Below are 12,478 nucleotides of genomic sequence, written 5' to 3' on the forward strand. Positions count from 1 at the left end.
CAAACAGATACCAAAATCATGAACATGCAGATAGTGTCTTGTTTTTTTTTTTTTTTTTTTTTTTAGGAACATTGGTTGCTTTCTCTTGTTGTACAGGTGTTTCTCTTGTTGTACTGTTTAAGGTGGTATTCCTCGTTGATTTTCTAGTCGTCCTTATTTTTGAGTTGAAACTGATGGCAACCCTGGCTATAGCCATAGATATCTGTCATGCAGCATAAGCGAGCAAAGCCCAAATTAAGGAAATGAATGATTCCAGCACTCACCAGATCAATAGCATCAAGCGCACAAGTCATTATGCAAAACCTCCTTTTACTCGTTTCACCCCACTGAACTGCAGGTATTGCGGCACACAACATGAGCCCAGACAGTGCCCGCCTTTTAGTAAAATATGTTGCAAATGTGGAAAGCGTAATCATTTTGCGGCGAACAATTAAGTTAATTAATTAACAAGGTGAACAATTAAGTCTGAGGGTGAGAAAAGCAGACAACGACCTTATGAGACTCATATATCATTACCCACAATAAACATTTCAACAAGAAAATATTGTAGTGAAGTGGGTCAATCTGTCAAGTTCAGCTACCATATACAACCATTTTATTACAGCCTCATGCCGAAAAGTCACATAAACATATAATTCTGTTGAAAATATAAGCAAGAAAGCGCAAAATGCAAAAAAGGAGGACATTTGGGCATTTTTCAGTGTCCTCGGAGGACAATTTGTTTTTCTTTACAAAAGAGGACAAATCCTCCTAAAAGAGGACATATGGTAGCCCTAGGGTAGAGACCCATAATGCCTCAGATTGCTTGCCAATATGCTAACATGCCGGTACGTATTCATTCGAGATTATCTGTTTTTACACGTTTGTTCACTTTCGTATTAAATATGTTGTTAATAGCCTCAAAGCCTGAGTCATTCTAAGCTGAAACAAATTACAACAACTGTTATCTTATTTAACCGTGATTAGTATCTCTTAAAGACTTAATGGAATAAAAGGTTTTTCAATTGAGAACACATGGGTACAAATGCGCGTGGGTGCAAACCCAATTGAATTCTTTCGTGTGGTTCTGTACTCTGTAGTTGTGATTATGGTTGTGATACATAATTTTATATTCCGCGGTGTAACGCTTACACTGTGTAAGGTAATTGCCAACGCCTCTGAAACTTAGTAAAGTAAATTTTTAAGTATTAAGAAACACACATGTTTTTGCAAATGTAACGGAATTTCGTCGGTCCGTTCTGCCAGGCTCTTGCTGTATAACGGCTGGTTGCTACAACCAGATAAAACACTAGAAAAGGTTGGTTTCAACGACTTTACTTTAGACGGTACTCGTGTAATTTTAACACCAGTAAAAACGAAGGTTCAAAACAGCCCCGCTCGCAACGTCACCGACCTTCATACCGTCTTCGTACACCTGTTCTCTCTCGCCACGTATACCACAACTATCATTACTTAATAGCATTCGTTGTAAGTCAGGCGCTTGCGTGAAATTAGTGCTCTGGGGGATACAAACGAATACCACACAAGCCACACACGCAATTGAGACGTATTTCTACTGCTAAACATTGTGATCGTGATTATAGTGAGCAAAACGATAAATTGGGGAATTTACTTAGGCTACTAGCATGTTGAAAGTAAAAGTATAAAATATATAACCTATACGTGTAAGGTGAACTTGTGACTATACAGTACACAAGTCAAGGCTACAATAGTAAACAAAACAACATACTAAAATATTCTTGACATAGAAATTGTTTTTGTTATTTTTTTTTACCTCGGCATCACTATTTTCGAACAAAATGTATATATTGCGGACTCATATTGGGATAAACGTCGGGCAAATCCTAAACGTAAACCCTTCAAAAGTCAGTCTACGCCGGAAAAGTAGCTAACCTATAACAAAATAGAAACCATGTGACTATATTGTCTATTTTGCATGGTAAAATTATTACGGAGGCAAATGTATTAAGTAGCCTAGGTTTTTAAATGTAACTTAGTTTAACACTAAAAATGTTTTGTGCCTGAATTCTATAAAGATTACGAAGGCAATTAGTGCGTCATTTGCTTTTGAAGCTACGGCCTAGATAGGGCGAAGATAAAAGTTGGTGAAAGAGGATAACCTATAATCACATTTAGATAAAAAAAAAGTTAAATTCAGATATTTTTGCCCTGAAATTGAATTAAAAATAAAAACGCTATAAGAAAACGAACGTTAGTTTGAGAATATTTCCTGAAGTTGCCATCTTTGTGGAGAAACAATGCATGATATCTATTATAAAAACAACTTGTTGTTAGCATTTTTTGGTTTGACGACACCGGATAACAGGTTATTTTGTTAGCATTGTTTACTCATAATGGTCATTGTACTTCATAAATATTGATTTTCCGACATAATTCAAGAAATAAGCAGGTAGTCTCAAAGCAGACTTTTTGGAAAGTTATGACGATGCATTAGGATTTTCGGCAGGATAGTTGTAATGGTGTGAAAAACTGCAGTAATCTTGTTTGGTTACCTGTGCCTGGTGATAATATAAAAATGGCCTTAAGCCAAAGCGATTCGGATTCTTCCATGGTAAGCAAATCGTCACTTCATCTGAATAACGCCTGGCAGTCTTTCAACGAATGCAGACACAAAGGGAACTTTTGTGACGTTGTTATCAAAGTTCTGGACGTCAGGTTCCCAGTTCATCGTTTGGTGTTGTGTGCCTGCAGTGACTACTTTAGGTAAAGCAAAATAGTAACAGTAGTTTAAGCTAACCTACCAGAGCTGTATACGAGTACTAATTTTACATTTTGAGTACAATTACCAGGCCTGGTGGCAGGCAGGCTACCAAGTAAGTACCGGTACTCAACATAGGTAGGCCTACACAAGACTCGAGTACTTTGTTGTAATATAGATATTACGGAAGAAATTCTTTAATTCCTAATTATATTTTTTCAGCTATCGATCGATACCTTTGCGATCTTATATTTCATAGCACCATAAATTCTTGCACATAGCTCTTATTGAAATAAATTTAAAAAAAGACTTTGGAAAGACGTATGGTCAAATACAGAACTATTGCTTAAACTAATAGTTTGATAAATCTATTTTAGAATGATCAATATGCAATAACGATTAACGAATCAACTATAAAAATTAACAGGCAAGTTCCAATTCAAGTATTTTCAAAACAATCAAATACACCCCAGTATAGGGATTTGGGAAATTAGTAGGCTACTCGAGTCGTACCTAACTCGAATAAAGCAGCTCTGTAGCCGGCCCTGCAAAGAATCCGTAGGGCGTAGGATATGCACATTTGTTATAGGCTATTTCATTGGGAAAAAATTTACGTTCAAAGGTATTTTTCATGGTTTCTTGTTAACCTAACGTAAATGTCACAACTAGTAATCTAAAAACCTAACCTAAATCTTCTTTCGAATCTAAATCTATAACTTCAATTAAATAGCTTGACTTGAATTTTGGCATACCTATTTTCGTAACCTAACCCTCATTTTTATCCACGGGTCGCGTGACTTACTTACGGTGAAATAATTAATCATTCTGTTTGCTATCTATATTCTAACTCAGTTTCTTGATTCTTATCTTGTGTAGATCTCTATTTCTGGGAAAATGGAAAAGCAGCGAGAAACAGGAGATAGCCATTCCGGGTGTATCGCCAAGAGTAATGGCATCGCTTTTAAATTTTGCTTATACTGGTCAGGTAAGAAGTCAGCCGCATGATCAGTCGTATGCGTGATGCTGCCGGTGAGAACTTGCTGCCTGGCATTCCGCAGACACAGTGACCTGCTGTGTGGAAACCATATCTCGCAAGTTCTGTTCAACTGCAAATTTGCAATGCTTGATAATAATTTCGACTTTTGAACGTTTCCGTTGCAGATTACCGTAACAGCTAATAACGTCAAAGACTTGCTTCCAGCCGCGGATCAGTTTCTCATAATTTACGTCAAAGACAAATGCTGTGCTTTCTTGAAGCGGCAATTGACGCCGACAAATTGCATAGGAATAAGACAATTCGCCAGGTTTGCTTTGCTTTGTCATTCGTAACTGTACAATGTTTTAGTTTCTAACTTCTGTGTTAGGGTACATGCTTGCACGAGATTGGTTGATGCCGTGACAAAATACATTCTTCACCATTTTGAAGAAGTCTCGAGAATAAGCGCAGAGTATCTTTCCTTGACGTTTGATGACATATGCAAGCTAATTAACGACGACCGACTCAACGTACATGAGGAAGAGTGCGTTTGTGAAGCAGTATTTAGGTAGGAACATCGGACCGAAGGTTAGGTTATACCAGTACACAGAAACCAGGTTGCAGAAATTAGACATTCTATTCCAAAGGTGGGCAATCTGCGGCTCGCCGACATGTTTTTTTTGGCTTTTCTAGCTGAATAGTAATATCTATCATTGTTCATTATCCATGCATTGTTTACCGTATTTGTATTGACACTACTATTTTGCGGCTCGCTGGTGTTTGTAGTTTTCCGCAAGTGACTCTTTCATGGAACAAGTTTGCCCACCCCTGTTCTATACCTTATTTTGCGTGGGACGACGTTTACCAGTGCAGTACCGGTATCGTTATTGTGTTTCTGACCTTAAGACCGGCGCTACATACTGCGGGGCTCATGTTCATAACCGTTACCCTTGCCCTTTAATTATACCTCATTTATAAAAGACGAAGATCAGCGTTTGATTGTATTTCTACAGTACTTTAATACTGTACGTTAAACCTTATTTAGGGTTGTATTGAGGAGTCTAAAGATTTTGTGATTTTATGCCCTAGAAATCGTTTGTAAACGTCTCGAAATGAATTTTCATATTAAAACGTACGGTAAGTTTCAGCAAACCTTATTTCTCTGCCAGAAAGCAATTTTTGCGATGGAAAACAGTATATTGTGGTTTTAAGTTAGTACTTGACACATCGATTTAATATAGCATTCATTCTTCTTGCCATTACATAGCTGAAAAAAGTGGAAAAATCGCTTTTTTTGTCACTCTATGACAGGCATGTGCAACCTTTTTCACTGGAGGGCCAAATACAAAATTTTGAATGACAACGCGGGCCACATGATTTTTTCAGAAAAAATTAGTATCATAAAACGACTTTCCTATGCAGTTTATATAGGCTAGTTAAGAAATAGATTTAATGTAGTCCACGACACGAAAATGCGAAAATTTCGAAAATTTCCATTGCTTTGATGTAAACTGCATCAAATATTGATGGCTAGTATGAACTTCTAACATTTTGCTGAGCACCACGCGGGCCGCTTGGAACAACCTGGCGGGCCGCACTGCGGCCCGCGGGCCACTGGTTGCACATGTCTGCTCTATGATGACAACTTGTCTGTGTTAAAAGATGTTTCTGAAAGTAACATAATACACTAAGTGACACATCCTGAGACTTAATCCTACTTCACCACCTTTCAAACAATTGGATTAATAAAATCAACACCTGCTCGCTTTATTTAAACAAGCCAGGCAAGAAAGTTTCCAATTATGGCAAAGAATCTTGAAACACTGTAAACAACAACTTTGTAACGCCGTATTACTCACTTATCGTGTAATAAGGATCAATCAAGTTTTCAGATCAAAAGGAACAAGTTAAGATTGTTTCACTTTATGCTTTAGTTAGTGCGCGGGGCCCAATTTCAAAAAATCTGCCCTGGATATTAACTTGTCTGTCCAATACATTAACCAGTTGCTTTCATTATTTGACAAATTTTATGCAACTTTGGTGACAGATGGGTGGAAAACAACAAAGAAGAGCGAATCCAACATCTTACGCCTTTGCTGAAAGGCATTCGTATGGGATTGCTTGACCCCGAATACTTTATGATTCGTGTGAAAGGTGCGTATAAAGGTCAAGAAGGCATTACAAAGAAAACAATTATTTTCTTTGTCTTAACTAAAATTTGGCTACAGCAAATATCCTTTTTCTGATTGTCAGAGAATAATTTGGTGATTGAATGCTTGGCGGAATGCCGTACCTTGATAAAGGAAGCGATGAAAGTGGTCTGTGATTTGCACTCGCACGATGGAAGTCTCCTTTCTGCTCAAGATAATCTCTATAATTCATTGTTGCGTCCTCGCCTGCCGTTTGAGGTTTCTTTTACGCAGTATAGCCTTCAAGTTTTTATGAAACTTAAAAGATTATTAATTATTATCAGTAGACAGCAGTTATAACGCAGAAACATGATTGTTTACCAAGCATATGACATTGTGACAGGTCCTGTTTGCAATTGGAGGTTGGAGCGGGGGAAGTCCCACAAACGCAATAGAAGCATATGACCCGAAAGCTGAAACCTGGTTAAACGCGAGCACATTACCAGGTGTGTGGTATTCTTTTGGTTTCATTAGCATTTTGTCACTGAGATTGCTACATGACAGTTCGTTAAAAAAAATGCGCTTGTTCTATATACATACGTTTACAGACGAAAAAGTTCACTTATGTGATAGCTATCAAGAACATTTGTTTATTTTCGTGTTTGTGCTAATTTATTCATTGTTTTCTAGACAACGACGATGAAGGCCAGTATCTTACAGTTGCTGATGAACCGAGAGCATATCACGGCGTTGCGTATATCGCGGGATACGTTTATGTGATTGGTGGCTTTGACGGCACCAATCACTTTAATTCGATGCGAAAGTTCAATGTGACCACGTTTGAATGGACTCAGGTGCGCATATGATGGACTCCGTACATAAGCGTAAAAAGACCATTGTAGGACGAAATTTTCGTAAGTCTATACTATACATATAGTGGTGGGCTTAACAAGTTAAATATCTCCAGGAACCTTCAATGCTACACAAACGATGTTACATAAGTGTTGCCGTGTTGGATCGCAATATCTATGCACTTGGAGGAATGAACGGACAAGCAAGGTAGGCTATCATTTAAGCAAAGTAACATTAGGCCTATATCATAACCTACGTAAAAATAAAATTACATTTTTAAGTAGAATTTTGTCCATATTAAACTGTATTCTATTGTTTATTTTCCCCACAGAAAATGATAAAAAATAAACAATACAATACAACACATTGTGATAGCAACAAAATCCTCACAGGAACAATGCTATATTATTACCCTGATAGGTATTTGCAAAACAAAAACAGTTTATTTTCAAAAATCTGCTTTAGGTTAGACGCAGCCGAATGTTACGATCCTTTTCAGAAAACCTGGAGCATATTGCCAAACATGAACGAGAAGCGAAGTGATGCAAGCTCGACCTCCGCTCGAGGAAAAGTAAGGTCTTTGCGTAGAATGTAATTTCTGATAAAAGGTGGGTTATGATTTTAGTTGTTTATAGAGTCGTTTCTGGCTTCATGTACTGTTGGACACCTGTGAAAAACGCTAAGTCGGCTATATTATTATGACTTTTATTAGGTAGAATAATCGTAAAGCTACACTTATCATAATGAAACAATTTGTAACGCTACGCAAATAACATTCTAACGTTTTGCCACTTTATGTTTCCGTTGTACTGCTAATAGGTTTGCGTTGAGGTTATAGGTTTACATAGCAGGGGGATTCAACGGACAGGAATGCTTGTTTACGGCCGAGTTTTACGAACCGGAGTCATCTGCTTGGACTTGCATTACTCCGATGAGGAGCCGACGATCTGGAGTCTCCATCATCAATTTTCACGGATTGGTTAGAAACAAAGTGTTTGAGTTTACCCTACAACTGAACTTGCTTTATCGACGACATAAAAATGACTACTTCTTCTCGGTTGTTGGAATTAACGTTTTCCTTTTGTAAACTCACGGGCTCTACTGCCTAATATACGTCCTACCTACAGATATACGCCGTTGGTGGTTTCGATGGTGTAAATCGATTGCGGCACGCGGAGGCTTACAACCCTCAAACTAACACTTGGAGAAATACAAACAGCATGTCTACACCCAGATCTAATTTCGGGATCGAAGTTATTGACGATAAACTGATTGTTGTGGGAGGATTTAACGGACAACGAACGTGCTCGGACGTGGAAGCGTACGACGACACCAGTGATGAATGGTTAATACAACACTGTTATAACACAACGCTAATTTTTATAATTCGTAGCATGATATGTTAATAATAACATGTTTAGAACAACATCTGCCCAGTAATAATTTTTTTCCCAAGTGCTAAGTATTTCTGGATGTAAACCCGATGGTAACATTTATGTTTTATGTGCTTGCAGGTACACTATCAAGGAAATGCATATATGCAGAAGTGCCTTAAGCTGTTGCCTTATCACTGGACTTCCTCACGAAATAATCAAACGTTATTGTGTGCCCCGTGACTTGCCGCAGGGCTTAAGTGAAGATGTATCTTCCTCTATCAACCAAGATGAGGAAAATTTAATTTCAGAGCGTAGCGACGAATTAAGCAGTGATGAAGAAGCTCACCAAAATCCCGGAGAAGCAGAGGTCGAGGATATTGATGAAGATTTTGATCAAGGCTAAACGTTTGTTGAAGAATTATGAAACCTTTGCTCCAGCAAAACTTATTTGGCAAATAAAAGGCTTTTCAAAAACAACAAGCTAATGTATTAGAGTGAGAAATAAATGTTGAAAACTGGTGGCACAAAGACATAATTCCCTACTGAATGGCGGATAATACAATAAATGCCAAAACCGAAACTCCACCAAAGTATATCAACTCAAGTTCCTCCGAACCGTTACGTTAGAAAATTAAATGCATCACTCAGTTGTTTGAACCATCTTTCTTGTCATCACTTTTGTTTTTAAGAGGCAGGGTATTTATTAGGGAAGCAATATGAGATTTTAGTTCATTGTCTTTAGTTTTTGATACCTCCACCAATGCTTGTTTAAATGTGGCTTCTGCTTCTTCAGTTCTTCCTGAAATATTATTACCACTGCTTTGTTAACAGATGCAAAAGTATCTTTGTTTGGCAAAGGTAACAAATAGCAAAAATTGTTTTTTATGGATGTGGAAGTGGATAGATATGTAATAGAGGGGAAAGTGCGACTTTTCAAAGAGTTTTTTAGCCTGTTAATTATTTACTGCTCCTAAAATAACTGAAAAGCAGCCATGGATTAAGAGAAGTTTCCCTACCTGTTAGTATTTGCTATACTACAACTATAACTTAAAAATCCCGTTGTTTACCTTGTTGTACATAAATATAAGATAGGTTTGCATAAAATATCGCCTTCTCAGATGCATCTGCAATGCTGGGATTTTCTTCAGCAACTTTTATTGCCCTTCTTGCATATTCCAGGGCTTTGTTGTAATCACCCATTGTCGATTTGATGGATGATAAATCATTAAGTAAGACTAATGTCTGAAAGTAAATATGCTTGGTGCACCATATTACCAAGTATGCAGGAAATGTAATAATCTACTGTGCTCATATACACACCTGTAACTATTCTGAACAAAACATTTAAATGTTACCCGTATATCCTTTTCACCAAAAAGAAGCTTGCTAATTTCTAATGCTTCAGCTGTGTAAGCAAAGGCCAGTTTGTTTTCAGAAATATCATGCAAGTATCTTCCATATGAATCAAGAATCATTCCAAGCAGAGCAAGACCATTAGAATACTCTAACAATGCAAATGTAGTTATGGTAGTTGTAAGTTTCATATATTCGAAATAAGTAATTTGTACTGAAGTGAGAATGAGCAGATTTTAACACATGCAAGCTGTTGTTGTAATTGTGATTTAAGAAAGAACCTATAAAAAAACTGCCCAAAACTGAAATTAGCTCAGAAAATATAACTGCATTGGTTGTAGGTAACTATTGCTACTTCAATTACACATTTATAGCCTACAAATTATGTTTAATTTTCAGCTCGTGTGTCTAAGACAATGGTAGTCCAGCTTGGCAACCTGTGTAAACTGAGTCACTGCTACATGTAATTATACCTTTAGTTTTTAAATTTTTCTTTTCCATTTCTTTAACGTTATTCCTGCATGTTTCAGAGCACCATTCATAACCTGTTATTGCTAATTCCTTTTCTCCTCTTTGAGCATATATACTGGCTAATTTCAGTGAAATTTCCAGTACAGCTGGATCAGTTTGTGAGGTGCCAGTTGCTATAAGGTTTTGTAGTACATTTCGAAAAAGCGGTTCAGCCTAAATAATAATGCAAGATTTAATTGATGAAATGTATAGCATGATCAACATGACAAAGCCTAGTAGAAATAAATTTCCACCTTGTCAAGTTGGTTTGTTGTCAGAGCCAAATTTGCCAGAAGATCTTGAACTCGTGCAATAACGCGACGGTCTTTTCTTTCCAATGCAATGTGCAATGCATGCAAATAAAGCATTTCTGCCTTACTTGTGTGTTCCCCTTTTACAAGCATTTTCTGCAAACACAAATATAGTACAATAAATAACATTCATAGTTTGTCTTCTGCTTTTGTTTTCATCATTATTTATGTTTATTTCATTTATTTTTAGTCTTTATATTTTTTCCAACTATCTTAAATGAGGATTAGAAATAAATATATCAAGTTGATGTTTTATTAACTTCTATTCCAGGAAAAACATTCAATTCACTTCTTAAGATGACAAATTTCTGTGTATAAGTTAAATGTTCCATTCAACAATAAAACTAACCATAACGTATTTTTATCCAAAAGTGTTGTGGTAAATGAATAACTGTGCTTACTTTACCCTTCTGGATAAGATCACTTATATCTTGGTTTTGTTCATTAAGATCTTGTTTCATATTTTCATCAGTACTAGTCGATGTTCCAAACAAAGAGAAAGACAACAAAACAGACAAAAAACCTACAAAACATAACATAGTATCTTTATAGTATGTTCATCTCAACATCTGTTAAAATGTATCATAATCTGTCAAAATCTGTTTATGTCAATCATGTCAAAATCGGATCATGTCATAATCAATCATAATAGAATCATGTCAAAATCTATGTATGTCAAAAACGTAAATTACGGAAAACTTACAGCCTACCTGGTCTACATTGAGAATTTTTTTGAAACTTGGGGCTTGCCTTCGAAAGTTGTTGATGACAACATATTGGCCTATAACAATGCAGTAAAATTTTTGATTTAAAAAAAATGCAAGCAACATAAAGATTAAGGTATGCACAATTTTCGCAAATGAATTTAAAAGAATTACATGGTGACTATATGAAAATCTGGGACCTTCACAAAAGCAGTACAGGATTAAACTAAACAAAATATAAACTTTGTAACATTAAATTGTGCTAATTGTTAAAATTAGCCCTTATTCCTACAGAATTCTTTCGCAGATCTAATGATATTGTAATGTTATTATCGTTTTATTTTGTATGTTCACCAACAAACACTGCTATATTTTGGCTTTGGTTTTTATAATGCATCCCAGTTTCTATTATCTCCGGGTTATGTAACCATTACCACAGCGCACAATGCATTCTCTCTATGTTTAGTATAGTTTTGCAGTGATATTGAAAGCATCTCTTTCAATGAGTTCTGAAAACAATAGTCCTTTTGCTGTGAATCAATATAATACAACTATATTCAAGAACACTGTCAGTTTGGTTAACATGCTTTGATGCTTTGGTCAACAAAGCTTAAAGGAAGTTAGCAAACACGCATATCAATGGAGTCAGATTAACGATTAATTAACTAACTAATTATAACCAAACCACTAGTTGGTACAAAATGTTACATGAAACCAAAAAGATCATTAAAACAAGCATGATTAAATTTGAAAATATTGAACAAAATGCGATAACATTACCTTCTTCTAGACATGTAGCGGAACGATAATCTCATAGAGGAAAAGGAAGAACAAACAAGTTGTGTCATAAAGAAAGTCCTGAACATGTTCACACTAAAACGAGAAAAGTAACTAAAAAGATTTTCTTTTTCTAGCAATGTATTTCATGGTAAACGATTTTAACATGCAATATAATACATACTAAAATAGTGTAAAAATTCAGCACCCCAGGGTGTGTTCTGTGCCATGCGTACAACGCTGCAGGTCAGTTTGCCTAACATCCAGACTGCAGAGTTTGGCATAAACCAACTCAATACTGCTTTTCATGAGCTTCACTGCCGCACTGAAAGTGATTTATTTTGCACTTAATTACTTGGACAGAACCTCTGTTCATGACTCAATTTTAAATTGATTTAAAGACTGAATAAATCAAATTGTGTAACTATAGTGGTGTCATTCAACCGATTCGCACCTGTTCGCGCGAACCGGTTCTTGGAATTTTAATGACCTCTGCGAACCAGTAGTTTACAAGTGTATGCATAGTGCTGTTTTTGCTCTAAACAAGAGGAAAACATAAAGCAAATTGACACCGCAGTTGCCATGCTTGCCGCTTGATCGTATCTTACGCCCAAGATCTTCGGCAAAACTCATCTGGAATACAACCTGGTCAGCGTTACCAATGTGACAAACGATTCAAAGCTTTTGAAGGGGAATCACTTTCAGTAATGGGTATTACCCTTTTCAAAAACAATATATCGCTGATTATAGATTTTAAGATGTTTATTGGCT

The 12,478-nt window shown here is 36.4% G+C and overlaps 2 protein-coding genes across 4 annotated transcripts; one reads left to right on the forward strand and one right to left on the reverse strand.

The window, feature by feature from the left end:
- The first annotated feature begins 2,419 nt into the window (after window positions 1-2,419).
- Window positions 2,420-9,291, forward strand: LOC143465929 (kelch-like protein 10). Its single transcript, XM_076964458.1, has 13 exons — window positions 2,420-2,724; window positions 3,596-3,704; window positions 3,881-4,023; window positions 4,084-4,263; window positions 5,743-5,849; window positions 5,949-6,103; window positions 6,228-6,330; window positions 6,515-6,678; window positions 6,792-6,883; window positions 7,142-7,247; window positions 7,515-7,655; window positions 7,804-8,021; window positions 8,191-9,291. Exons 1-13 carry the CDS (start codon window positions 2,537-2,539, stop codon window positions 8,453-8,455), a joined length of 1,971 nt encoding a protein of 656 aa, XP_076820573.1. The 5' UTR covers window positions 2,420-2,536; the 3' UTR covers window positions 8,456-9,291.
- LOC143465930 (tetratricopeptide repeat protein 19, mitochondrial-like) lies at window positions 6,818-12,346 on the reverse strand. 3 transcript variants are annotated; one of them, XM_076964462.1, is made up of 9 exons: window positions 11,916-12,346; window positions 11,711-11,803; window positions 10,937-11,007; window positions 10,628-10,749; window positions 10,170-10,322; window positions 9,879-10,089; window positions 9,408-9,556; window positions 9,120-9,294; window positions 6,818-7,343 (listed from the first exon to the last, which is right to left on the reverse strand). In XM_076964462.1, the coding sequence occupies exons 1-9, from the start codon at window positions 12,014-12,016 to the stop codon at window positions 7,306-7,308; spliced, it is 1,113 nt and encodes a 370-aa protein (XP_076820577.1). In that variant the 5' UTR covers window positions 12,017-12,346; the 3' UTR covers window positions 6,818-7,305. The 3 variants fall into 3 exon arrangements, with proteins under 3 accessions (XP_076820577.1, XP_076820575.1, XP_076820576.1); XM_076964460.1 differs by having other exon boundaries at window positions 6,818-8,851; window positions 11,916-12,344; XM_076964461.1 differs by lacking the exon at window positions 11,916-12,346 and adding an exon at window positions 11,892-11,910 and having other exon boundaries at window positions 6,818-8,851.
- Between the last annotated feature and the right edge of the window lie 132 nt (window positions 12,347-12,478).

Source organism: Clavelina lepadiformis, chromosome 7 (genome assembly GCF_947623445.1).
Source record: "Clavelina lepadiformis chromosome 7, kaClaLepa1.1, whole genome shotgun sequence".
Classification (NCBI taxonomy): Eukaryota; Metazoa; Chordata; class Ascidiacea; order Aplousobranchia; family Clavelinidae; genus Clavelina; species Clavelina lepadiformis.

What these genes read in the sequence shown, in the direction of transcription:
- LOC143465929 (XM_076964458.1), top strand. Translation starts at nt 2,537, where the DNA reads ATGGCCTTAAGCCAAAGCGATTCGGATTCTTCCATGGTAAGCAAATCG. An exon ending in ATTTTGCTTATACTGGTCAG is followed by an intron (nt 3,705 to 3,880) that starts GTAAGAAGTCAG and finishes TTTCCGTTGCAG; the next exon opens with ATTACCGTAACAGCTAATAA. An exon ending in TCATCAATTTTCACGGATTG is followed by an intron (nt 7,656 to 7,803) that starts GTTAGAAACAAA and finishes TCCTACCTACAG; the next exon opens with ATATACGCCGTTGGTGGTTT.
- LOC143465930 (XM_076964460.1), bottom strand. Translation starts at nt 12,016, where the DNA reads ATGAAAAGCAGTATTGAGTTGGTTTATGCCAAACTCTGCAGTCTGGAT. An exon ending in AAATTCTCAATGTAGACCAG is followed by an intron (nt 10,750 to 10,936) that starts GTAGGCTGTAAG and finishes TATGTTTTGTAG; the next exon opens with GTTTTTTGTCTGTTTTGTTG. An exon ending in TTGGTGAAAAGGATATACGG is followed by an intron (nt 9,295 to 9,407) that starts GTAACATTTAAA and finishes ATTTACTTTCAG; the next exon opens with ACATTAGTCTTACTTAATGA.